The 25,717-nt window shown below is 38.6% G+C and overlaps 1 protein-coding gene across 2 annotated transcripts in view; it reads left to right on the forward strand.

Moving 5' to 3' along the window:
- Positions 1 to 25,717, forward strand: part of SLC25A12 (solute carrier family 25 member 12) — a 99,089-nt gene that overhangs the window by 815 nt on the left and 72,557 nt on the right. For both annotated transcript variants that reach the window (XM_012133795.4, XM_004004597.5), the window contains exons 2-3: positions 179 to 226; positions 18,906 to 19,048. In XM_012133795.4, coding sequence (XP_011989185.1) covers positions 179 to 226; positions 18,906 to 19,048 — 191 coding nt within the window. The remainder of the gene's footprint in view (positions 1 to 178; positions 227 to 18,905; positions 19,049 to 25,717) is intronic.

The following is a 25,717-nucleotide window of genomic DNA, read 5'->3' on the forward strand; positions in this document are numbered from 1 at the left end:
GATCGCACAACTCCAATTTGACAGTTGTTATCAGTATTAGTGCTTTTAATTTGTTTTCAACTAAATGCACTTGTAAAAGATAAGAGCATTGATTGTTAGCATCTGTGAACTCTAATCTGCAGAGATTATGTGATCTCTAGTGAAGCATTAACTGGCTTTTTTTTTTTTTTCCTTACAGACAACCAAGCGAGGTGATCCTCAGGAGTTAAGAAACATATTCCTACAGGTAATGGCTTCTGTACTGTGCTGCTTCTTGGTAGAGCTGGGGTGGGGGGAAGGTGTAAGTCTAGTACTTTTTAGGCCTTAGCTTTCAGGAATGTTTTATCAGTATTTTCATGTTTCCTTCAGAACATGAGAATAAATAATATAGATTATAAGTCTAATTTTATTAAGATTTGATAAAAAGATTTCCCTCAAATTATTGTTTTCTTTTAAATGACTTAAGACATTAAAAAAAAATCACTAAGGAGAAAAATTGCACCTTCCCTTAAGCATTGTGACCAAAATAAAATTTCAAAACATATTGACACACTTGTGCAATTGATAGGTATGATTAAAATTCTTTGTTCTTTGAAAATTATGTTTATAAAGTTTTCCTGCTTCTAAGCTACTCTCTGCAATTTGTTACAGAGATAAGAATAATATAGTTATTCTTAATTTGTGTGTGTCTTTTCTGCCTCCATTTATTTTTATTATATCCATGGGCTTTGGGGGTTGTGTTACAAAATGTTACTATCTGTGATTCTTGCAAGAATCCACCTTCAGTTCTGCTAAATTTTTATGATCAGTGACTTGTCTGTAGACTTTTAAAAAATTGGCTTAGTTTTTTGTTTTGCTTTATTTCTTAATTTCAGAAGTTCTGCATGCAGGAAATTGTGTCTAAGTATATATAAAGGGAGACAAGCTTAGGTGACCTACCAAATACTGTATTTTTCTGAATTCTTTTGAGAATTTTTGAGAACGGGTCTATTCTGGACCCGTTCTTGTATAGAAACTTTGACCTTGGGCAGGTCCCTGCTGGGTGTTGTAAAATGAGAGGTGATCTTCCAAGGCTCCTTCCAACTCCAAAAGTCTTTGATTCTATATTAGGAACAGATTCTAACATGCGAATCAGCCTGGTGCAGATGACATTTTTATCTGAGAAATGTAGATTGCTTAAGCTATTGTTGGGGAGGAGGCTGCATAGATGACCAATTAGTGAAAATGAGAATCTTAAATTTTATAAACTCTGGTAAAGGGAAGCATCATTTCCAGAACAAAAGTAATTGTAATAGAAATGTTCTGTTTGTGGTTTGAAACCTTGATTTCTCACAAGTGTTGTTGAAAATAACCAAAAATATGTCAGTGTTAACTACACCATGTGCTCAATTGTTTCATGAGGAATTCATGTGATATAGTTAATTTTGTTTTCTAAATGAAGTAGGCATAGGAAAAATGAGTGGAAATGCTTCATGAACTAATAAACAGAATACTGACCAGGTGTTGGCAACACTGGGTTCAATTGCCAGTCCTGCCCCTATCCTGTGGTTTTACCTGTGAGCTAATTATCTGGCTTTCCTCTTCTCATGTAGTTCTCAATGGGCTATAAGGAAATGGGAATTGAAGTCCTTTCAGCTTTAAAAATCTTGTGGAAAAAAAAATCTGTGATTCTGTATGGATTTGATTTTGGAGAGGAGAGGGCTGGGACGATGCCTAGCTTTTTGAAAACTTTCAAATTTTATCTTTTTACACGTTATTTTGATGATACCCTTACTTTTTATACTGAAAATTTGTGGAATTCGTTAACTACATGTTTAGCAGTAATGGTAAAGCATTGACCCAAGAGTTATTGATAAGGGTCAGAACATAGATACTACCTTCTGGTAACTGAAACAGCTTGATATAGAATATAGTTAGTTGAATCAGTTTGAGGGCTATTAGCAAGTAACATAGATTTCAAATTTATATCTTAAATACTTCAAACTATAGTTACTTGAAGCTATAGGGCATTATTTAGAAACAGTTTTGTTTTAGATGCATATGGTTTTTTAATATTTTAGAAACAATAGCAGGCAAAAATACATACTATGCATTTCTTTAGCAACTTAACATATTTATCGAAATAGTCACTGGCAATTATTTACTGTGTGTCATGTATGTACTTGTCTTTAGTTTAGTAGACAGTAACATGTTGAATAATTAAAGGGGAGAATTGAGCCAAGACTTGAATGGACAGGTAAACATGACTAGTCCCTCTTTGAGACCTGTCCCATATACCACAACTTGTGGTTGAGGGAGTCAAGAACAATGAAGGGAAATATGTGACCTCTGGTATGATAGTCAAATTGATTTGTCTAGATTCTTGTGGTCATGTAATAATAATGACAATGGCTATTATTTACTGATCATTCTGAAGTATGCTGAACATTGGCCTAGTCTTTTGGGGTATTATATTAATTTTTTTTCTTTTTAAACTGACGTATAGTTAATTTACAATATTTCAGGTAAGGATATCTTATTAATTTTCATAACAACTTTTCTGCATGCGTAGTCACTCAGTCATGTCTGACTCTTTGTGACCCCATGGACTGTAGCCCACCAGGCTCCTTTGTCCATTGGATTCTCCAGGCAAGAATACTGCAGTGGGTTGCCATTTCCTTCTCCAAGGGATTTTCCTAATCCAGGGGTTGAACCTGGGTCTCCAGCATTGCAGGCGGATTCTTTAACAACCTTAGGAGATAGCATTATTGTCCCTGTTAAATCATGCTCAGTCGCTAAGTTGTGTCTGACTCTATGACCCCATTGACTGTAGCCCACCAAGCTCCTCTGTCCATGAGATTTTTCTAGGCAGGAATACTGGAGTGGGTTGCCATCATACCTGTAACTCTTGATTCTCCTGCATTGCCAGACAGATTCTTTACCACTGAGCCACCTGGGAAACCCCTCCTGTTAAATAGATGAAGTTGAATGAGTTGGTTAATGTCACTTAGCTCATAAATGGTGGACCCTGGATTCTAATCAAACTCTAGAATCCATATTCTTAACCCTTACATGATACCACTTGTGGGTTCTTGAACTGGAATGAGTTTTGAAAGCTGCTGCTGCTGCTAAAAGCTAGAGGCATGTAAAAGTCTAACCACAATTGTGTTTGTTAAGAAATTAAAGCAAAAAAAAAAAACTGGTTTGTTAGGTGATGAAATATAATACCTTTCCACTGTGACTATCTAGAACATTTGGCCAAGGCCTTCGGATTTGAAACAGTAGGAAGGCACTCTGGGTTTCTCAGTGGGCAAATTGAAGTGGGTAAATTCTGGCAGCTCTTTGTGTATGTTGGATAAAGTGTGGAGAGGTTGAAAGTAGGTAGAGAGATCTGTTAAGAGGCCATTGAAATAATTCATGTGGGAGATAATGACCTGCAGTGGCTGATGGCTGGGGAAATGGAATGGAAGGACGATACCAGGGACTTTGGAAGGGATGAAATCAATTGCATGTGGTATTAAATATGAAAGGAAAGGAAAGGAAAGAGTAGTGAATCTAGCATTTTTATGATAAATGTTAATTCATAAGGCATCTATTTTAGGAGTTGGGTGAGGGCATTGTTAAAGTTTGGTTGCTAAATAAATGTGTCCCAGTAAGTTGAAGTCAAATACAAGTTTTGTATAGGTGGTAGATGAAACCTTGGATTAGGAGGATTAATTATAAAATAAACAAGACAGGGAATAAAGGACTGATTTATAAGTGATATTATCAATTGAAATGGAAGGAGGAGGAGTGGAAGTGAAGGAGAATGGCCTCATGGGAGTTTAGAGTGTCACAGAAAAGGGTCTAGTCAGAGAGTGAAATCTAGGTTTTTCTGTTATTAATATAACTTTGTTTTGGTAGGATTTGAGGGGTCTTGAATTCAGGGTCGTTTGAGCTAATTAAAGACCACAGAGAAGATATAATTTTGAATTTTAGAATGCAACTGAAAAGTTCTGGAAAATTTAGATCTGTGGCATTGACTGTCTAAATTCACAGCTAGCTGATGTGGCTCACAGTCATTTGTAAACAGCAAAATACTCCTGTTTGAAAGTGATATTATACCTGTTTAATGACACTCCATTTTATGTGCAAGTCTATTTAGATGCAAGTTGATGAGTAAGTAAGCGTTTTGATTCTGAGTATAGAGAAATAGGGTTTTTTTTATGTTCATCATTTCTCAAATTTTGATAAGCCATGTTTTCTATTAATTAAAAGAAGAGAACAATAGTACTCACTAGGATTCTTTTTCCTGCCCCCTCCCCCAAGTACATAAAATTGGAGCACAGCAAATGAATTCTTATGTATTAGACTGCTGTAATTTTACAACCAGCTGTCAAGCTAATATTTTACTGTTAGTACCCTTGAAATTGTCAATTCTGGATTTATGTCTTCTTTTACCTCTCTCAGCCATACACTATCATTGACCCAAATCTGCTCCATCAGAGGTATAGAGTAGCAAAAGGAGACACTGGAGGCAGTGAAGAGGAAGGTGAGGTAAGGACAACAGGGATGTCATAGGCTGTTTGTTATACACCTGGCAAATTTAAAAATGAAGAGTTAATCTGGTTTGGTCTGTGTTTTGTGGCAAAGTAGGTTGATCAAAAAGCAGTTTTAAGGGACTTCCCTGGTGTTATTAGGACTTGGCTCTTTCACTTCTGTGGCCCTGTGTTCATTCCCTGGTTGGGGGAGTTAAGATCCTGCAGGCCGTACAGTGCTGCCTAAAACCAAAAAAACTGTTTTAAGATTTTTGAAGATCTCTTTTTTTTCTTTTTAAATTGGTAGATTTTTCTGTTGCTCATTTACCAATGTATTCTATGATAAAGGCAATACATGTTGAGACTGTAGCATAATATATGCTAGACCCAAAATGTGTGGCAATGTAGAAATCAAATACTATTTTTATCCTTTTTCCTTATCACCAGTGTAACTAGAAGATCGTATCCCATATCAAATTATGAAAATCCATTTTTTTGTGTTTATTTTACATTAGAAAATAAGTAGAAGATGCTGCTGCTAATGTAAAGAAAACAGTGATTCTTCTTTAGGGTTTTTATGATAACATAAATTTTTAATTGAAAGAAATGTCCTTTATTCAATAAATATTTTTTTTGACATATTATATACTTACTTACTTTTGGCAATAACCTGCAGCTGAAAAGGGAGTTAGCTTTTAGCAGGAGACTCTTCTATTTTGTTGAAATATGAGTTAGGGCTATGTTTTCCAAAGTGTAGGAAGTGTATCACAATATTATAGTTATAATAAGAGAATCAGGCATTGAAAGCTGATAACATCTACTGAGGCCAAATGTGGAGAAAAATGGTGCTCTCATAGTACATTTGTGGAAACAAAGACTCTTTGCAAAGCAATTGGCAATGGTTTAAAATAAAAAGATAACCATTTAAAGAAACAATCCTATTTTGGGGATATTTATCCCAGAGAAATAAAAATACTTATAAGAATGTATATGTACAAGATGGTTAGTGGCAGCACTCAGTTCCTCAAAAACAAAAAAAAAAAGTTGGGGGCACAAAATAAATGCTATCAAAGGGCAGTGGTAGAAAAATTATGAAACGACAACCATGGAAAATTAAGCAGATACTAAAAAGAATGAGTTAGACTTACTCCAGCTGATTTAGAGGGATTTCAAATGTACTATAAATGAGTCTGCCTGCAGTGTGGGAGACACAGGTTTGACCCCTGGATCAGGAAGATCTCCTGGAGAAGGGAATGGCTACCCACTCCAGTATTCTTGGGACTTGCCTGGTGGCTCAGATGGTAAAGAATCTGCCTGCAGTCAGAAGACCCAGGTTCAATCAGGATGATCCCCTGGAGAAGAGAATGGTTACCCACTTCAGTATTCTTGCCTAGAGAATTCCAAGGACAGAGGAACCTGTCATGCTGTACTTCATGGGGTCACAAAGGGTAGGACACAACTGAGTGACTAACAGTTTTTTTTTTCTTTATAAATAAGGAAAGACACGTGTGTATATGGAAGGATAGATAATGTTAACTTGGTTGAGGTAAGAATTCAGGGAAAATAAAAACAAAATCTCAATGTATATGTGTTAAATTTTGAGTAAGTGCATAATTTAAAAGTAAGAACTTAGTAATTCAGCTGCTGCTGCCAAGTCGCTTCAGTTGTGTCCGACTCTGTGCGACCTCATAGATGGCAGCCCACCAGGCTTCCCCATCTCTGGGATTCTCCAGGCAAAAACGCTGGAGTGGGTTGCCATTTCCTTCTCCAGTGCATGAAAGTGAAAAGTGAAAGTGAAGTTGCTCAGTCGTGTCCGACTCTTAGCGACCCCATGGACTGCAGCCTACCAGGCTCCTCCACCCATGGGCTTTTCCAGGCAAGAATACTGGAGTGGGTTGCCATTGCCTTCTCCGTAGTAATTCAGAAGTGAAGTTGCTCAGTCGTGTCCAACTCTTTGCGACCCCGTGGACTGTAGCCTACCAGGCTTCTCTGTCCATGGGATTTTCCAGGCAAGAATACGGGAGTGGGTTGCCATTTCCTTCTCCAGGAAATCTTCCCAACCCAGGGATTGAATCCAGGTCTCCCGCATTGTATGCAGACACTTTATCGTCTGAGCCATCAGAACATGAAGTTCAAAGAGACTTCCCAGCATGAATTGAGTTGAAGAAACCAGTAAGAGACACACAGAAAGTGATCTATAGTTTTCTTAGCCATCTTGATTAAAGGTTTTCACCAGTTTTTCAGGCTATAGGAATTGCAGATAATAGCCTTTATCTTTGGTTTATAAAGTATTTGCCATAAACTATATAGAGTTCTTATTTTTTAAAAAGTATTAGGCATTAAGGGCATGCTAGCAACATAGTGGCCTGGCGTGCTGCGACTCATGGGGTTGCAAAGAGTCGGACATGACTGAGCGACTGAACTGAACTGAGCAATACAGTGAAGACTTTATCCTTGAATCAACTAGACAGATGAAAGAATAATTAAGATTAAAACACTAGAGTTACTAAATGCTATCTATGTCCTACTACCTGGAGAAGGAAATGGCAACCCATTCCAGTATTGTCCTACTACCAGTCAATACATTTTTAATTGCCTAATAGGCTAGGCACTGTGCGAGGTTTGTAGGCACGACAGAGCTGTTTAATGAAGGTATGGGTATGACCTCACATTCTGGGTAGGGGTGACACAGACAATAACAAAGACCACACGTTAAAAAACAAATATTAACCACAGGATTGTGACAATTCCAGTAAGTAGAATGATGGAAAAGGTGATCGTTTTTCAAGATGGTGGCCAGGCCCCTAAGGAAGTGATATCAGGGCTGAGAACTGAAAGGTAAGTAGAGAGAATTCCACATGTGCAAAGGCCTGGATGTGGATAGGATTTGGTATGTGCAACAAACAAAAATGAGGCCAGTGCTCCTGAAGCCTCAGTGAGTGCGGGGGTGAATGGCCAGTAAGAGATGAGGCTGAAGGAACCACACCAAGCAGGACCTTGTTTATAGGCCATGAAGAAGAGTTTGGATTCTTTTCTAAAAAAATATTGTGGAACCTGTCGGAGGTCTTTCACCTTGAAAGTTGAATGATTCAGTTTATATGTTAAATCGATTGTACTTAAAGATAGATCATATTGAAATGTAAGCTTTCGCATATATTTCCGTGCTTTCTCATGGATTTTCTACTCTACCTTGAGTAGACTGTGATTGTTCTGATTTAATTTCCTCCTGTCCATAGCATTCTTAGGATATCTTGATCTGGGCCTTGGTTGACTCCTTTTCATCCAGGAGGCAACAGAATGTAGCCAGAACCCTACATGGGCTTTGTAATCTAACCAGAATCTGAATCCCCTTTGATCCCTTTTGCTGAGTGACCTTAGGTGTTTACATTTCTGTGGGAGTCTGTCTTCTCATCTGTCTAAGAAAGGATAACTGCATCTAGCATATAGGAATATTACAAAGATAAGATAATGTGTAAGTAGTGCCTGGCACTCAGACAACCTGGTAAAACTTAGTTCTTTGTCGCTTTCCTATTCTTCTGAGCTGAGGACTTTTCTTTCCTGAAAAGGATCTCAGTCTCTTGTGTTCCCCAGGTCACTATGCTGGACCTGGAAAGTGACTAAGGATGCTAATACGTATTTATGATTATGTACATGTAATCAGTTATTAATTACATTCTTGAGATATACATCTGAAGATCTTCACAAATCCCCATATTCAGAAATATCTCCACAAAAGATAATTTCTCTCTCAAGCGTATAGATCCCGAGAAGGGGTAGAGCCATGATTAAAAACTGGGAGACTGTGGAAGTATGTGCAGAGTTTTCATTTAAACCTTCTGTTGCTCTGTCTTAACCAGAGAAGGAATAGTAGTCCAACCAAGGAACACCAAGACGCAGACCTGAAAGAGAGATTATAATTCATTCTTTGTTTGTGGTTTGTGAAAACTCATCTCCCTGTTCTGTTCAGCTCTCTCTCTCTTAGCACTGCTGAAATTTCTGAAACATGGCTCATTGAAACCAGAGCCATGGCTTCTAGAACTGTACTATTGTTTGTTAACTGTTAGGTTGTAGGGACTATTTTAAGCTTTTTATACAAATCACTGTATGTAATCCTCATGACAGCTCTATAAGGTAGGTGCCATTAATATTCCCATTTTATAGATGAGAAAACTGAGCCCTAGAACGGTTAAGCAACCTGCTCAAGGTAATATAGTAAATGGAGGAGACTTGCTTTATGTGTGTTAATACAACTTGCCTTATTTACTTAACATTGTATGGCAGTGCAGGTATGGTAGTACATATAGAATCATTTCATTTTTGGGGTAGCTTTTTTTATTATGAAAAATTTCAAACATATGAATTTAAAGAAAATAGCATAATGAATTGCCATCTACCATCACTAATCTTCGACTGTCATGGTTAATTTTGCTTCATTTATATTGCAGCTGCAGGGGATTATTTTGAAGCAGTTCTCAGACATCTTATCACTGCATCCATAAATACTTCAGTGTCTATCTCTAAAAGATGATGACTCTGAAAAACAAACCAAACCAACCACAATACTTTCTTGTACCTAAAATTTTTCCTTAACAAATGAATTTCAATTCAGAGTTGCAGTTTCCATGCTTGTTTCTTTTTTTTTTTTTTAAGCTATTTTATTATAATCAGGATCCAAGCCAGGTTCCTACATTGCTAATCTGTCGTCACTGCTCCCTGCCAGGATAAAAGGCCTTTTTTCCTTATGGCAAAAATCTTGCTATGTAATCAAGGCTTACCGACAGTAAAGCATTTGATACACCTAGGAGCTACACCTTGATTATCAAACACATGATTTGTCCAGGCTTGTAAATATATATGCCCCTTGAATGTTCCCATGGTTACTTAGACCAAGAAATTGAAGTGTTTTTAAGAACAATGCAAATTATTCAACTTAATCTGCTATGAAACATTCTAGTTCTAGTTATTGAATTCTCTGGGGTCGTTATTTCCAAGGTTTTTGGCCATTTTTAGGGGTTAAATTGTTTTAAAAGACTTAGCTTATTATGGTAACTTCTGTTAATTTCAGTGATTAACTGGAGTCTTGCACCTCCTCACTGTGTTAGACATTGCATGGTAGCTGACAGTAGGCCTTGATGTAAAAATACACATATTAACACAAAAAGAAGATAGTATTTCATGAAACAGTCTGAGGAAGGCAGGTTTCTGGAGAATTCTTTTTGGAATATTAAATAGATTTTGTTTCCAGTGTAAGTGAAATATGCAACTGAAAATGCTAATTAGATGTATAAAACTGCCTTTTCCTAAAAAATGCATGTGTGCTGCTGCTGCTGCTGCTGCTGCTGCTAAGTCACATCAGTTGTATCCGACTCTGTGCGACCCCATAGATGGCAGCCCACCAGGCTCCACCGTCCCTGGGATTCTCCAGGCAAGAACGCTGGAGTGGGTTGCCATTTCCTTCTCCAATGCGTGAAAGTGAAAAGTGGAAGTGAAGTCGCTCAGTCGTGTCCGACTTTTTGCGACCCCATGGACTGTAGCCCACCAGGCTCCTCAAATGCATGTGTAGATTATAGTAAATACCAGAAAAATTTTGTGTCACTCATTAAAATCTTTTAAAAAATTGATGTGGCTTCATAGTGTTGCTAAAATCAATGAGGCTATATGTATTAATCACTTTTTCTCATTAAAATATTATTTCTGCTATTGAATTCCGCATTGCACTATTGTAACCGAATTTGTGTTGTTGGATCTGTTGTGGTCTTTGCTTGTTACATCGAGTGCTTGAGTAGTGAAAGGGCATGCATTCCGGACTAAATTTGGCTTGCATTAGGAGTAAGAGCAGTAATAGTGAAGGACAACAAGATTAGCTTCGTGTGCTCAGCTCTTGCCATGGTAGAAGTCTTTCTCTTCCTTTTCTCATGTAATTTCTTTTTTCTGTGTAGGAAATGCTCTGTGTGATATTTGTAGTTACCAAATTTTGTGACATTGTCCTTTGAGAGTTAGAAATTGCAAGGATGTTGCAATCTGAAAATGTCAGTTTATCTCAATTGGAACAAAGTCAGGGAGGAACAGTTTGTTTTGACTCATGTTACAGCCACATGTTGGATAAGCAGAGATGAAGCTGCCTAGACCAGTCAGGACTGATTTTCTGATAAACCCAAGAATAGTAGGAGCCAACCCCAAGGAAACGTTGGTTAGAATAAGGGTGAAGAGTTAGTAACTCATTCATGTTTGAGCAGAAGCAGAAAAATTCAGTATGCAAGGAGGAAACTGGAATCTGCTGCTTTTTTGTGTTTCTAAGCATTTTAGAATAACTATGTCAATCTGCATTAGCTTTACAATTTTCAAGTACTTTGATGTTCAAGATCTCACTTTTTTCCCTTAAAAAAGATCTACCTTTCTGTAAGTTCTCATTAAAGAGACTCTGAGAAGTGTGTGTTTGCTCCAGAAATCTCTACTATTTAACAACGCAGGAGATTAGAACCTCTTTTCTGACCTTAATTTCAGTGTCCATCATGCCATGGTCTCTGAGTGACTTGAGGGCAGGAACTATGTTTTCTTGGTTCTGCATCCCTAGTGCTAGGCCTAGTGCCCAGCACAAAGTTGGTACTTGGTAAATGTTTTAAAATGAATGCAAAATAACCTTAAAGATTTAAGCAGATTTTTGGCTTAATAAGAAGTCCTTCTAGATATATTACCTTGGTTTTGGTGGCCGTACTGAAAAAGAAAATCCTTGATCTTGACACAGTGTATAATTTTTAAAAAGTAACCAACTTTCTAGTCACAGCCTATCAGAACTTTCCTTTATAATTTCTAGAAAATCTTTTAGAAATATAAAAATCAAAAACGTCTGTTTTTAAACTTACACCATTTAAACAGCTAATTTATATCATTAGAACTATTTGGGCCTATTTACTCATTCATGTTCTTGTTAAAACTATTTGGGCCTATTTACTCATTCATGTTCTTGAATTTTAAGTTAACCTTTTTTTTTCTTCCCTTATTCAGTGGAAATGTAGTGTGTAAACTCTTTGTAAAGTCTGCTTTGTAATTAACCTGTGATGTTGGTTGCATACATTCTAAAGGTTACTTAAGGTTATATTTGGTAAAATTGCAAAGGAGTTATTAGTATCCAGTTCACTACAGTCACGTGAGGTCTTGATGTGTTGATCTGTTGGTTTGATAGAACATTTCTGGGTAATATGATCGTCTCTTTTGAAGCTCGAGGTAGTTCAGTGAAAGTATAACATAAATCTGTGTACGAAACCATACTGTCTTTTATCAGCAATGATTTTGATTGAATATATAAAGATTCTAATCTTTCATTAACATCCATTTTCTTTCTCATGCTTCAGAATGTCAAGGCTTTTTCAAACACATGAACTGTACTCAAAGTATTTCTGGAAATGCCAAAACTATGGGCACTTTTACATTGAAACACTTCAGTTAGGTTTTAAAAAGTTTAATTGAGAAAATAGACCACCTATTTTTTTCCTGATACTGTCAGCTACTTCTTGTCTATGTCTTTTATGAGTCCTTGACTTCTTGCCCAAGAAGGATTTATGACTGCTTAAGAAACATCTTTGAAATGGCAAATGATTAACTCTAAAGTTATTTGGAATATGGATATAATATTCGGCTAATTTCATTTCAAGTCATTTTAGTTCAGTCTTTGAAATGATAGGAACAAAATAGAAACAATATTGTGCAACTAAATTAATATATTAATTTTTTAGCATAAGTGTAAGCCTAGGAGATCCAAAAGTTTGTCTTAAATTGCTTTTTTTCATTTTTTGTGTAAACATGCAAGTCATTTTGGTTAGCAGAAAAAGTCTTAGTAAGCCCACTTAACCTTTTCTTGTTTCTAGCTGTGTTACTCTAGGCCATGTTTCCTTTTTTTGTTTGTTTAAGCTTTGGACACGACTGAAGCGACTTAGCAGCAGCAGCAGCAGCAGCAGCAGTAAGCGTTAATATTATCCAGTCAGTTAAAATCAGCATTAAAAGTAATGAAGTTATTTAAAATAAATAGGTCATTCTTATTTAAAAAAATATTTTTAGTTTAAATGTATCACCCATTTTTGAGGTACCTGCTTTTCTTTGTTAAGGAAATGTTCTAGCCTTTTGGCTGACTGTGGGTAGATTCTAGTTTCAGATCTAAATTCCCTCTTCTGTTTTGTCTGTTCAGGCAGCAGGCTCAGTGACATTGCCAAGTAATTGTCTCTAATTTAATGAGTTAATTAGTTAACTGTCTCCTGCAGAAGTCAAGTACTGACTCCTTGTTGCTGAGAAGACTTGTGTTTTTTTTCCTCTGAGCTATGCACTTTATCTTTCAGTTAAAATAGACTAGGAGAGTTGGGAAAAACTCTAGCAAAATACCTCAGGGTAAGTGATTCTCTGGCATCATTTATAACCCCAGTTATTGGCAAAGCCTGTTCCAAGTACATGTCAACAAAAGCAATTGATTTCCTTGCTGGCTACTGTGTCCTTGGTGGTTTGTGCTAAGGCTGCTCCATTTCCTGATAGTTTTAAAGTTAAGAATGTTGGTATTTCTGTGTGTATGTAATCTGTGTATATAGTGGTGATAGTTGGGAATAAGATTCAGGTATTAGATATCAGACAACTTTGTGACAAAAAGAAATGGACACTTCACTTCAGTCAGTTCAGTTCAGTCAGTCAGTTGTATCTGACTCTTTGTGACCCCATGGACTGTAGCATGCTAAGCCTCCCTGTCCATCACCATCTCCTGGAGTTTACTCAAACTCATGTCCATTGAGTCAATGATGCCATCCAACCATCTCATCCTGTCATCCCCTTTTCCTCCTGCCTCCAATCTTTCCCAGCTTCAGGGTCTTTTCAAATGAGTCAGCTCTTCACATCACGTGGCCAAAGTATTGGAGTTTCAGCTTCAGCATCAGTCCTTCCAGTGAACACCCAGGACTGATTTCCTTGAGGATGGACTGGTTGGATCTCCTTGCAGTCCAAGGGACTCTCAAGAGTCTTCTCTAATACCATAGTTCAAAAATATCAAATGGACACTTACTTGCTTTATTTTGTCAATACTAACTGAAATGTTTTCATATTGTTCCTTTTGAAAATTAATATCTGCTAATTAAAGAAAGCAACTCAATTGGGAAGTGAGAGAACAAATATCACCATAACCCATCTCTTATATTTACTTGTTTTAGTTCTTAATTATTTAAAATTTCTCATAGAAATTGGCCCAGGAGTCTTTGTTAATGAATATGAGCATTTTTATGGTTCTTTATGGGCTTCCCTTGTGGCTCAGATGGTAAAGAATCTGCCTGCAATGCAGGTGACCTGGGTTCAGTCCCTGGGTTGGGAAGATCCCCTGGAGAAGGGAAAGGCTACCCACTCCAGTATTCTGGCCTGGAGAATTCCATAGAGTGTATAATCCATGGGGTCGCAAATTGATGCTTTTGAACTGTGTTGATGGAGAAGACTCTTGAGAGTCCCTTGGACTACAAGGAGATCCAGCCAGTAAATCCTAAAGGAAATCAGTCCTGAATGTTCATTGGAAGGACTGATGCTAAAGCTGAAACTCTCAATGCTTTGGCCACCTGATGAGAAGAACTGACTCATTGGAAAAGACCCTGATCCTGGGAAAGATTGAAGGCAGGAGGAGAAGGGAATGACAGAGGATGAGATGGTTGGATGGCATCACCAATTTGATGGACATGAGTTTGAGTAAGCTCCTGGAGTTGGTGATGGACAGGGAATCCTGGTGTGCTACAGTCCATAGGGTTGCAGAGTCAGACACGACTGAGCAACTGAACTGACTGATAGTTATATTTATATATATATATATGTATATTTATATATTGCTAAATTACTTTTTAAATTTTTTTAATTGGAGGATAATTACTTTACAGTATTGTGTTGGTATTTGCTGTATAGCTGAATCACCTTTTTAAAGGACTGAATGTGAAAAAGCAAGATGGATAGAACCGTGTGAATAGTATGTTATCACTTGTGTTAAAAAGACAAGGATAAGAATAATCATACATATTTGTATGTATATATTGGCATATATAGGGCTTCTTAGGTGGTGCTGGTGGAGATATAAGAGACATAAAAAATGTGGGTTCATTCCGTGGTTTGGGAAGATCTCCTAGAGAAGGGCGTGACAACCCACTCCAGTATTCTTGCCTGGAGAATCGCCATGGGCAGAGAAGCCTGATGGGCTACAGTCCATAGGGTTGCGAAGAGTTGGACCAACTGAAGCAACTTAGCGTGCATGCATGAATATTGGTGTCTATGTATATATCTCCTATATGTAAAATTGACTTATGCACAAAAAAATCTCTGGAAGCATGTGTGAGAAATTGATTGCCTCTGGAGTGAGGAATTGAGTGAATGGGAAGAGGTGAGAGGAAGACTTTTTTCATTGTATATTCTTATTTTGAATGCTGTGAATTGACAGTATTAAAACCACAAATAAAACAAAAAGCCTCCAGCAATGGGTGAGAATCCCCACTGCTTTTTCATTTTCACTCCCACTTGGGCGCAGGCCTCAGTCTCTCTCCCCTGGATCTTTGCAGTGGCCACTGCTTGGTCTCCCTGCCCCCAGTCAGCTTGTCTTTTCTCCTGCCCATCTTTCACATTGCTGCTGGGGAAAGCACATGTCAGATCATGTCTCTCACTTCCCAGAATTTCCAATGGCATCCCACGGCCCATAGGATAAAGTTCCAACTCTTTGTTTTAGCATTCCAAGTCTTCTACTATCTGCTCTCAAATTGACTTTTCAGTATCACTTCTACAGATCTTTATATACCCTCTCTTTGTTATCTTTCTCCAGACAACACCCCCCTCCCCCCAAAAAGAAAGAAATTCATTTTTTAAATTTCTGTTTTGTTTTTTTTAAAAGCCTGAAATACCCTTTCTCTCGATTTGCAGTTAAAACTGAATTTTGCTTTCAAGGCCTGTTCTGAACATTATTTTCTTTTTCCTCTCTCCAACTCCTTGCCATCTATCCTCAAAATGAATCATTTATTTTTGGTTTCCATCGTATGTGTCTCATACCTTTGGCACTCATTCTACTTAATTGCTCACTTATCAGTTGCTTACATTCTATTTTTAGACTTCCTTGTATTGATCCCTCTTTCCAGCCCCAGTAGTCTTGCCAACATGGTGCCTTTCTCCACTCCTGCCTGTCTTTTACCCTGGTGGTTTTCATATCTTGGTAAATGTGTCAGATTATGTTATACATGGAAGAATTTTGAGGAGAAGAAGCAATTGATTAGAATTAGTAGAATCCACTCAACATCATATAGTTTAATTTTTCTTTATCCTGTTTGCATGCCTGTTTTGAAATGTCAAAGATTATTTAGTTTTCATTTTATAGATATGTGATATATATCTAGAGGCCTGGGAGGAGAATGGCATTGTTGAAGGACTCACAGTGAATAAGTTTAGAGCCAGGGTGTAAACACAGGAACCTTTCAGGTATGACTTTTATAGCATGTAGAGAGAACATGACTTTATTTTGGGGTTATACTAGTTAGGTGCTTTTGGTAGTACCAGCTAGTAAGAATGTGTCCACCTTTGGACATTCTTATGTTGGCTGATAGAGCATTTGCTGTGATAACCTCAATGATATTTTTCAGAATACCACAAAGGAAACAATTTAAAATTTAATTTTATCCTTATTGAAGGAGCTAGTGGCTTGGTTTAGTCAGATTCCCAAATGAGAACATTTGAAATGCTTAACCAAAAGCAAACTAACAGTCCTTTGATCTTTTGATCCTTGTCTTTCCTAGAAGCAACCTCTTGTAACTTTTCTAGCTATTCATTTTTCATGAATAGAAGTATTTCTATACTTTACTTTTCATAAAGTATAGAAATACTTCATATCTTTGTACTGCTGTTTCTAGACCCTACTGACTTTCTCTTATAGCAGCTGAGGTATTTTACTTCCTCTCCCATTCTTCTCCCTCCATGCTTATCAGTATATTTATAATAGTCATTAAATTAATACTTGGTATCTACATTATTATAACTCTAAATTGTTTATTTTCTGCCAGATCATGTAATGTTTTCTATTTTTATATGACAAAAATACTTGTTCATAATTTACTTTTTTATAGAGTTAAAAATTGCTTAACTTTTTGTTTATTTAGTGATCTGTGTACCTGTTACTGATCCCTTAACAAATATTTACTGAGTGCCTGCCGTGTATCAGCTATTATTCTTGGTGCTTGGGATACATCAGTGAACATACTAGGCAAAAATTCCTTCTTTTGTGATATTTACATGCCACTTGCGAGATAGACAACAAACGTAATAAGTAAAATACATAGTGTGGTAGGTGCCAAGGGGGAAAGCACAACACCAGAGGGGAATTGGGAATATAAATACAAGTCTGGGCGGCAATGCTAAATAGGGTGATAAAGGGTAAGTCTCATTGAGAAGATGACATTTGTGTAAAGATTTAGGCTCCTCCCAGGGTTATTTTCCACAAAGCCAAATGCCTCGAATAATCTGACATTGCAGTTTCCCTAGCGGCTTGCTGTCTTGGAGCCCTCTCTCTGCCAGCCAGGACCGGCAGTCCAGATACATGCAGCACGAATGTTGTCCCGGGGTTTCCCTTGGCCACTTCACTGGGTTGGATCATCCGGTTTCCTGGATCCTCCATCTTTCTGTTACTTGGTTCATGCTGTCTTTTTGATGGGGCAAATTATCCCATATCCTGAGAAAGGGTACATAGGAGGGAGGAAAAGCATATTGAGAATACGGATATTCCAAAGTACTTTTAACCCACCCTTATGGTTGATTGAAAGTTTGGCTCAGTTTAGAATTCTTGGTTAGAAATCATTTCTCTTTGAATTTTCAGTGCCTTACTGCATTGTCTTCAAGCTTTCAAAGTTTCTGTTGGAAAACATTGAGGCCCATGATTCATAATTGTTTATACATGACCTATTTTTTCCCTCTGAAAACAATTAAGATTTTCTCTTTATTCTGATGTTCTATAATTTTATGATGATGAGTCAAGCCCTGGTGTGGGTTTTTGTTTTGTTTTAATCGACTGTACTTGGCACTTAGTGGCCCCTTGTATTTCTCAATTCTGGGAAATGTTCTGATGTTACTACTTTGATAGTTGACTGAAGTAGCTAAGTTAATCAACTGCAACCCATAGAGGAAGGCTTTGGTTGTTCATGTTTGGTCATCAGTTCAGTCAGTTCAGTTCAGTCATGTCTGACTCTTGGCAGCCCCGTGGACTGCAGCACGCCAGACTTCCCTGTCCATCACCACCTCCTGGAGCTTACTCAAACTCATGTCTGTCAAGTTGGTGATGCCATCCAACCACCTCATCCTCTGTCGTCCCCTTCTCCTCCTGCCTTCAGTCTTTCCTAGCATCAGGGTCTTTTCCAGTGAGTCAGCTCTTCGCAGCAGGTGGCCTAAGTATTGGAGTTTCAGCTTTAACATCAGTCCTTGCAATGAACACTCAGGACTGATCTCCTTTAGGATGGACTGGTTGGATCTCCTTGCAGTCCAAGGGACTCTCAAGAGTCTTCTCCAACACCACAGTTCAAAAGCGTCAATTCTTTGGTGCTGAGCTTTCTTTACCACAGTACATAAAACCCTTACTATATATTGAGGTGTTTATTTAATAAGCAGGTATTATTATTATTTTATTCTCTAAAATTATTGACATAAAAGGCAGAATTTTTTTGTTTCTTTTTTCCAGCTCCTGGTACTTAGAAGGAATACCTGTGTTGGAAGGTCTTGTTTATTATGCTGTTGTTCATTTCCCTTTTACGGTTTGGCAGGTGTGTCTCCACCCCCATCTCTTGCCATCAGGAAGCCTCCAGAGGCTTTGAGGCTTTTTACCTTGGTTGCCCTTTCACCTTTCTTTACCTTTCTCATATTTCTTCATGTATATATATACGTATATACACACACATATACGCCATAAAATTCACCATTTTAAAGTGTCCAAGTCGGTGTGTTGTTTTTTTTTTTGTTTATTTACAGTGTTGTGTGACTATCACCACTGTCTAATTCCAGAGCATTTTTATCACCCCCAAAGAAACTCCCCCTATGTAAAATGGTTAACTCCATTCCCCTCTCCTTCCGGTTCCTGGCAACTACTCCTGTATTTTTCTGATGCTATGAATTTGCCTGCTATGGACAGTTCATATAAATGAGGTCATGTGGTATGTGGTCTTTTGTGTGGTTTCTTTAAGTTAAAGTGTTTTCAAGGTTCATCCATATTGTAGTGTGTATCGATACTTTGCTAATGTTCTGAACTCAGGCTCTGGGTGTCTGTTTTTGGACTATCCAGAGAAAACTTCTGCATTTATTGTTACCTTGATTATGATACTGGCGTTTAATTTACTTTTTCAGAAAACTTTTGTTGGGTACAAAAAGATACTGAACAATTTTAATATTAAGTATACATTATTTACTTTTTAGTATGCCAGTACTGAGGTTGATGGAGAACATTACATGACCCCGGAAGACTTTGTCCAGCGCTATCTTGGACTGTATAATGATCCAAATAGCAATCCGAAGATTGTGCAGCTCTTGGCAGGAGTAGCCGATCAAACCAAGGATGGGTAAGAACTTGTATGCTGTTCTTAAAAGCTAATGTTTTTCAATATCATACTAAAAAAATGGGAAAACTGTAAACTTACCCATGATCATTTAGAATCTTAATATTAATAAACTGTATCTTTTCTTAGAAGTTTAAAAAAATTGTTATTTACTGCCATTATCAAGTATACTTGCATTTCTTTCTTTTTTTTTGAAAAAAATACATGCAAAGCTGTATTTTATGTTGAATAATCTGAGCAGAATAGTTTTCAGATAGCTAAGTTATCTTTTATTCACTCATTCAGTAAATATTGAGTACTTACTATGTTTTAGGCACGTTCTGTGTACTAGGATTCCATCAGTGAATAAACCACAGAAAAACAATAAACAAAATTTAAAAATAAACTATAGCGTTAGGTGGTTATAACTGCTATAAGGAATAATAGGGAAGCATTTAGAGTGATACTTATTCATTTATCTGTCAGGTATTTATGAGACAGCCATCATTTGCCAGGCACTGTTGAACATTAGGAATATAAACAAAATGAGGTTCATGACCTTGAGAAGAAACTCATGGCTTAGTGAGAAAGGATGAGTAAACAAAGAGAAAAAGTAATACTTTGGGAATAAGGTGCTATGATAGAACCATATGAAATATACAAAGGACACCTACGACAGCATAATTAACTCTGTTTTGGGTGTTCAGGAGAGCATTCTAGAAGAAGTGATACCTGAGTGAATCTGGCAAGACAAAAAGAGTTTTCTGGACAAAGAGGGAGCATTCCAGGAAAGAGAACAACTGGCAGGAAACATCAAGGGGCAGGGACATGCAGTTTTGAGGGCATTAGCCTGCTGTGTCCCCTTTGCCTAGCAAAGCAATAAAGCTATTCTTTTCTACTTCACCTCCCCCCACAAAACCCATCAAGGGGCACCTGCATGTCTGTGTTGCCTCCACAGTGGGCAGGTTGTCTGAGTAATGGTCGGGGCACAGCTGGGGACCTTGTATGCTCAGCTCTGACAGTATCCTATAGGCCTGTGACTCTCAGACGTGGAGGTATTTTTAGCCTGGCATTGTAGGCATGTGTGCAGTCACAGTAATTACAAAGTGCATCTTACTTGAGTGTCAGTTTACTCAAATCAAGGGGGAGGGGCATTTTTCTATTAAAATCTAGCAGGACTGTATTCTGGAGGGAGTGGAATATTTGTATTCTTTGCTTTGTGAGTTCCAAGCTAGAGCCCCAGGACTCCAAGGGCCTGGTTTCTTCTTCTTGCCTATAGAGGGGCGTGTGAAAAACTAGGCAAAATTAGTTTTAACTGTTTAAAATGTTTAGAAGGCTGTCATAATACAGTGGAAGTGTTGGTTTCTAAGTTTTTTGAATCCAGGGTTATTGTATTCATTTGTATTTTCTCACAGAGTTTAGCACAGTGCATGAAATTTACTATGAGTATTTTATATGTTGGAAAGATTTTATATGATTCATCACTGACAGATATTGAGGAACTTGTATACATTTTGTGCCCAGTCTCTAGAAAAAGTCAAATTGGCTGCTAGGTTACTGTGGACAATTCAGTCATTAGGTCTCTCAATAGCGGTTAGACAGTGAGGCATATAAAAATTAATCGTATTTAATCAGAATTCCTTCAAATCTAGAAATTTTAACTGTCATTAAGTTGGTCTGAGACTTGCCAGACATATCTTTTCAGATGCTTCCTCCGTATCCTTTCAGGCGCTTCCTCCGAATCTTTCCAGGCGCTTCCTCTGTATCCTTTCAGGCGCTTCCTCCGTATCCTTTCAGGCGCTTCCTCCGTATCTTTCCAGGCGCTTCCTCCGTATCTTTCCAGGCGCTTCCTCCGTATCTTTCCAGGCGCTTCCTCCGTATCTTTCCAGGCGCTTCCTCCGAATCTTTCCAGGCGCTTCCTCCCTATCCTTTCAGGCGCTTCCTCTCAGGCACTTCCTCCGTATTTTTTCAGGCGCTTCCTCCGTATCCTTTCAGGCACTTCCTTTTGTGACCATACGTTCTGATCCATTCCACGGGTGTATCTTACTTGAAGCTTCATGTTGTTCTGTCAGAAGCAGTCGTGTTGTTAAAGTGTGGTCAAGTGGAATTGAGTGTTTAAGTTGCCAGAATAGAATCTATTAAAAATGGGTTTTGGCTAGTAAAGAGTCTAATAATGTTGAATACTGTTTACTTAAAAAAGCAAGCTATTTCTCTTTTGAAAAAGGTATCTCTGTTCTATTTAAAATTTTAAAAACTGCTTAAACTTCCTTTTTTCCCCCTCCCTCCTTAGAATAAGTCAGATTGAGATTGGGTAGGAAACTTGATTCATAGAGTTAGGTCATAAAAATTATAAACATATAGATTATTTCTAAAAGCAGAGAAAGGTGGAATTTTCTAGAAACCTCTCATTCATGGATGGTTGTCATAATTTCCTGAACTTACTGAAATGTAATGCAAAAATGAATGATTTTGTATTTTCATTTTTCTGGGGAGAAATTACAGGTTTTTCAAAGGGTCTATGATTTCAGAAGGGTTAAATATCATTGTTAAAGTTTTTAAAAAAATACTTTTAATTTAAGAAAATCAAAGGAATTGATGATGTTTAAATTTATTCCAAGTAGCCAGCCCTTCGTCATTTCACATTTAAGGAAAATGAACTCCAGAGAGATTGACTGACTTGTCCAATAACACACGATTAATTCTCTTATTTAATTTTTAGCTCAGCTTCTTGTAATCATTTTAAAAAGCTCTCTTTTCTCTATTGTTCCGTTTCCTACTCCTTTAAGCAGGGCAGTGATGAAAGTTAGGATAGTTTAGTTGGTTTATCTTTTTTTCCAACTCCAAGAGGTATTCCTTGATTCTGTCATAGTTTTTTGAGGACAAGTCCTGTAGGTATATGGGCTACCTAGGCGGCGCAGTGGTAAAGAATCTGCCTGCCAATGCAGGAGACGCAAGAGACATGGATTAGATCCCTGGGTTAGAAAGATCCCCTGGAGTAGGAAATGGCAACCCACTCCAGAATTCCTGCCTGGAAAATTCTGTGGACAGTGGACTACAGTCCATGGTGTTGCAAAGAGTCGGACATGAACGAGCCCAGCATGGCCTATAGGTATGTAACTTGACAAGAATCACGTAATACAGTTGATAATTACTCCAGACCAAATCTGAATTAATAGAACTAGTATAAACAAGTTTGAGTGATTTAGGTAAGTGTATGAGAAAAGCAGCGTTCAGTTCAGTCGCTCAGTTGTGTCCGACTCTTTGCGACCCCATGAATTTCAGCACACCAGGCGTCCCTGTCCATCAACAACTCCCGGAGTTCACCCAAACTCATGTCCATTGAGTTGGTGATGCCATCCAGCCATCTCATTCTCTGTCATCCCCTTCTCCTCCTGCCCCCAATCCCTCCCAGCATCAGGGTCTTTTCCAATGAGTCAACTCTTCGCATGAGGTGGCCAAAGTATTGGAGTTTCAGCTTTATCATCAGTCCTTCCAAAGAACACCCAGGACTGATCTCCTTCAGAATGGACTGGTTGGATTTCCTTGCAGTCCAAGGGACTCTCAAGAGTCTTTTCCAACACCACAGTTCAAAAGCATCAAAGCAGGTTTAGGGGTGGTTAATACTGTGTCCCTTTGGTGTTCTATCCTTGCCTGCCCTCCCTCATTTTCTTAGCATGTTAACTGCTTCCTTTCTCTTCTCCTGGCTCCCTTTTCTCTAATAGTAAAGTAAGCAAGAGTGTTTTGATACAGGTGCTTGCTATGGACAGCCATGTATTTTTTTAAAATTGTTTTTTGTTTTCTAAATATTTTGTTTGGCTGTGCCACATGGCATATGAGATCTTAGTTCTCTGAACAGGGATCAAACCCAGGCCCCTCGCGTTGGAAGCTCGGAGTCTTAACCACTGAACTGCCAGGGAAGTCCCTGGAGAGCCATGGAGAAACAACATTGTATAAATAGCACGATAGTTTGTCTAAAAGTAAAAGCCATTCAGTTCAGTTCAGTTGCTCACTCGTGTCTGATGCTTCCTGACCCCATGGACCACAGCACGCCAGGTCTCTCTGTCCATCACCAGTCCCAGAGTTTACTCAAACTCATCTCCGCTGAGTCAGTGATGCCATCCAACCATCTCATCCTCTGTCGTCCCCTATCTTCATGCCCTCAATCTTTCCCAGCATCAGGGTCTTTTCAAATGAATCAGCTCTTTGCATGAGGTGGCTAAAGAATTGGAGTTTCAGCTTCAACATCAGTCCTTGCAATGAACACCCAGAGCTGATCTCCTTCAGAATGGACTGGTTGGATCTCCTTGCAGTCCAAAGGACTCTCAAGAGTCTTCTCCAACACCATAGTTCAAAAGCATCAATTCTTCGGCACTCAGCTTTCTTTGTAGTCCAACTCTTACATCCATACATGACTACTGGAAAAACCATAGCCTTGACTAGATGGACCTTTGTTGACAAAGTGATGTCTCTGCTTTTGAATATGCTATCTAGGTTGGTCATAACTTTCCTTCCAAGGAGTAAGCATCTTTTAATTTCATGGCTGCAATCACCATTTGCAGTGATTTTGGAGCCCCCAAAAATAAAGTCTGTCACTGTTTCCACTGTTTCCCCATCTATTTGCCTTGAAGTGATGGGACCAGATGCCATGATCTTAGTTTTCTGAATGTTGAGATTTAAGCCAACTTTTTCACTTTCCTCTTTCACTTTCACCAAGAGGTTCTTTAGTTTTTCTTCACTTTCTGCCATAAGGGTGGTATTATCTGCATATCTGATGTTATTGATATCTCTCCTGGCAATCTTGATTCCAGCTTGTGCTTCATCCAGCCCAACATTTCACATGATGTACTCTGCATAGAAGTTAAATAAGCAGGGTGACAATATACAGCCTTGACCTACTCCTTTTCCTATTTGGAACCAATCTGTTGTTCCATGTCCAGTTCTAATTGTTGCTTCCTGACCTGCATACAGATTTGTGAAGAGGCAAGTCAGGTGGTCTGGTATTCCCATCCCTTTAAAAATTTTCCACAGTTTATTGTGATCCACACAGTCAAAGACTTTGGCATAGTCAATCAAGCAGAAATAGATGTTTTTCTGAAATTCTCTTGCTTTTCGATGATCCAGCAGATATTGGCAATTTGATCTCTGGTTCCTCTGCCTTTTTTAAAACTAGCTTGAAGATCAGGGATTTCATGGTTCACGTATTGCTGAAGCCTGGCTTGGAGGGTTTTGAGCATTATTTTACTAGCGTGTAAGATGAGTGCAATTGTGCAGTAGTTTGAGCATTCTTTGGCATTGCCTTTCTTTGGGATTGGAATGAAAACTGACCTTTTCCAGTCCTGTGGCCACTGCTGAGTTTTCCAAAATGTCTATCAACAGAGGAATGGATAAAGAAAATGTACATTAATGCAGTAGAATATTACTCAGCCATTAAAGAGAATGAATGCTATTGCAGCACCATGGCTGAACCTAGAAATTGTCATGCTGAGTCAAGTAAGTCAGACAGAGGAGGAGAAATATTGTATGACATCAGTTATATGTGGAATCTAAAAAGAAATGAACTTACAAAACAGAAGGAATGGATACATGTATATGCATTTGAAGTGTGCAGCCTGTGAGAACTCCAAAATTAAAACTTGCTGCTGAACAACTGTCGACAGGAGAATGTGGGATCCCACCAAAAAAATGTACCCCACATCCAAGGGCAAAGGAGAAGCCCCAGAAAGTCAGTAGGACGGGCGAAATCATGTTTAGAATCAAACCCCATACCTGCCAGAGATGCTCAGAGGGCTCAAACAAAACCTGTGCATACCAGGAGACTCCACAGAAAGTGAACCAGACCTGCCTTTGAGTGTTTGAGTGTCTCCTATGGAGGGACAGGTCAGCAGTGGCCTGCTGCAGGGGCTCTGTGCAGCAGACCTGGGTATTGCATAAGCCCTCTTGGAGGAGGTCACCATTAACCCCACCATAGAGCTGCCAGAACTTACACAGGACTGGGGAAATAAACTCTTGGAGGGCACAAACAGAAGCTTGTGTGCACCAGGACCCAGGAGAAAGGAGCAGTGACCCCACAAGAGACTGAACCAGACTTGCCATGAGTGTCCAGGAGTCTCCGTGGATTGATGGTGGCCTGGTGCAGGGTCGGGGCCACTGAGTGCAGCCGTGCATGCATGGGCCCTTTTGAAGGAGATCGCCATTATCTTCATTACAGATTCAGTTACAGTTCAGTTGCTCAGTCGGGTCTGACTTTGCAGCCCCATGGAGTGCAGCATAGCAAGCCTCCCTGTCCATCACCAACTCCCGGAGCTTACTCAAACTCATGTCCATCGAGTTGGTGATGGATCATCTCATCCACTGTTGTCTCCTTCTCCTCCCGCCTACAATCTTTCCCAGAATCAGGGTCTTTTCCAATGAGTCAGTTCTTTGCATCAGGTAGCCAAAGTATTGGAGCTTCAGTATCAGTCTTTCCAATGAATATTCAGGACTGATTTCCTTTAGGATTGACTGGTTGGATCTCCTTGTTGTCCAAGGGACTCTCAAGAGTCTTCTCCAACACCACAGTTCAAAAGCATCAGTTCTTCAGTGCTCAGTTTTCTCTATAGTCCCAACTCTCATATCCATACATGACTACTGGAAAAATCATAGCTTTGACTAGACAGACCTTTGTTGGCAAAGTAATGTCTCTGCTTTTGAATA

The sequence above is a fragment of the Ovis aries genome, chromosome 2 (assembly GCF_016772045.2).
Source record: "Ovis aries strain OAR_USU_Benz2616 breed Rambouillet chromosome 2, ARS-UI_Ramb_v3.0, whole genome shotgun sequence".
In the NCBI taxonomy this organism is placed as follows: domain Eukaryota; kingdom Metazoa; phylum Chordata; class Mammalia; order Artiodactyla; family Bovidae; genus Ovis; species Ovis aries.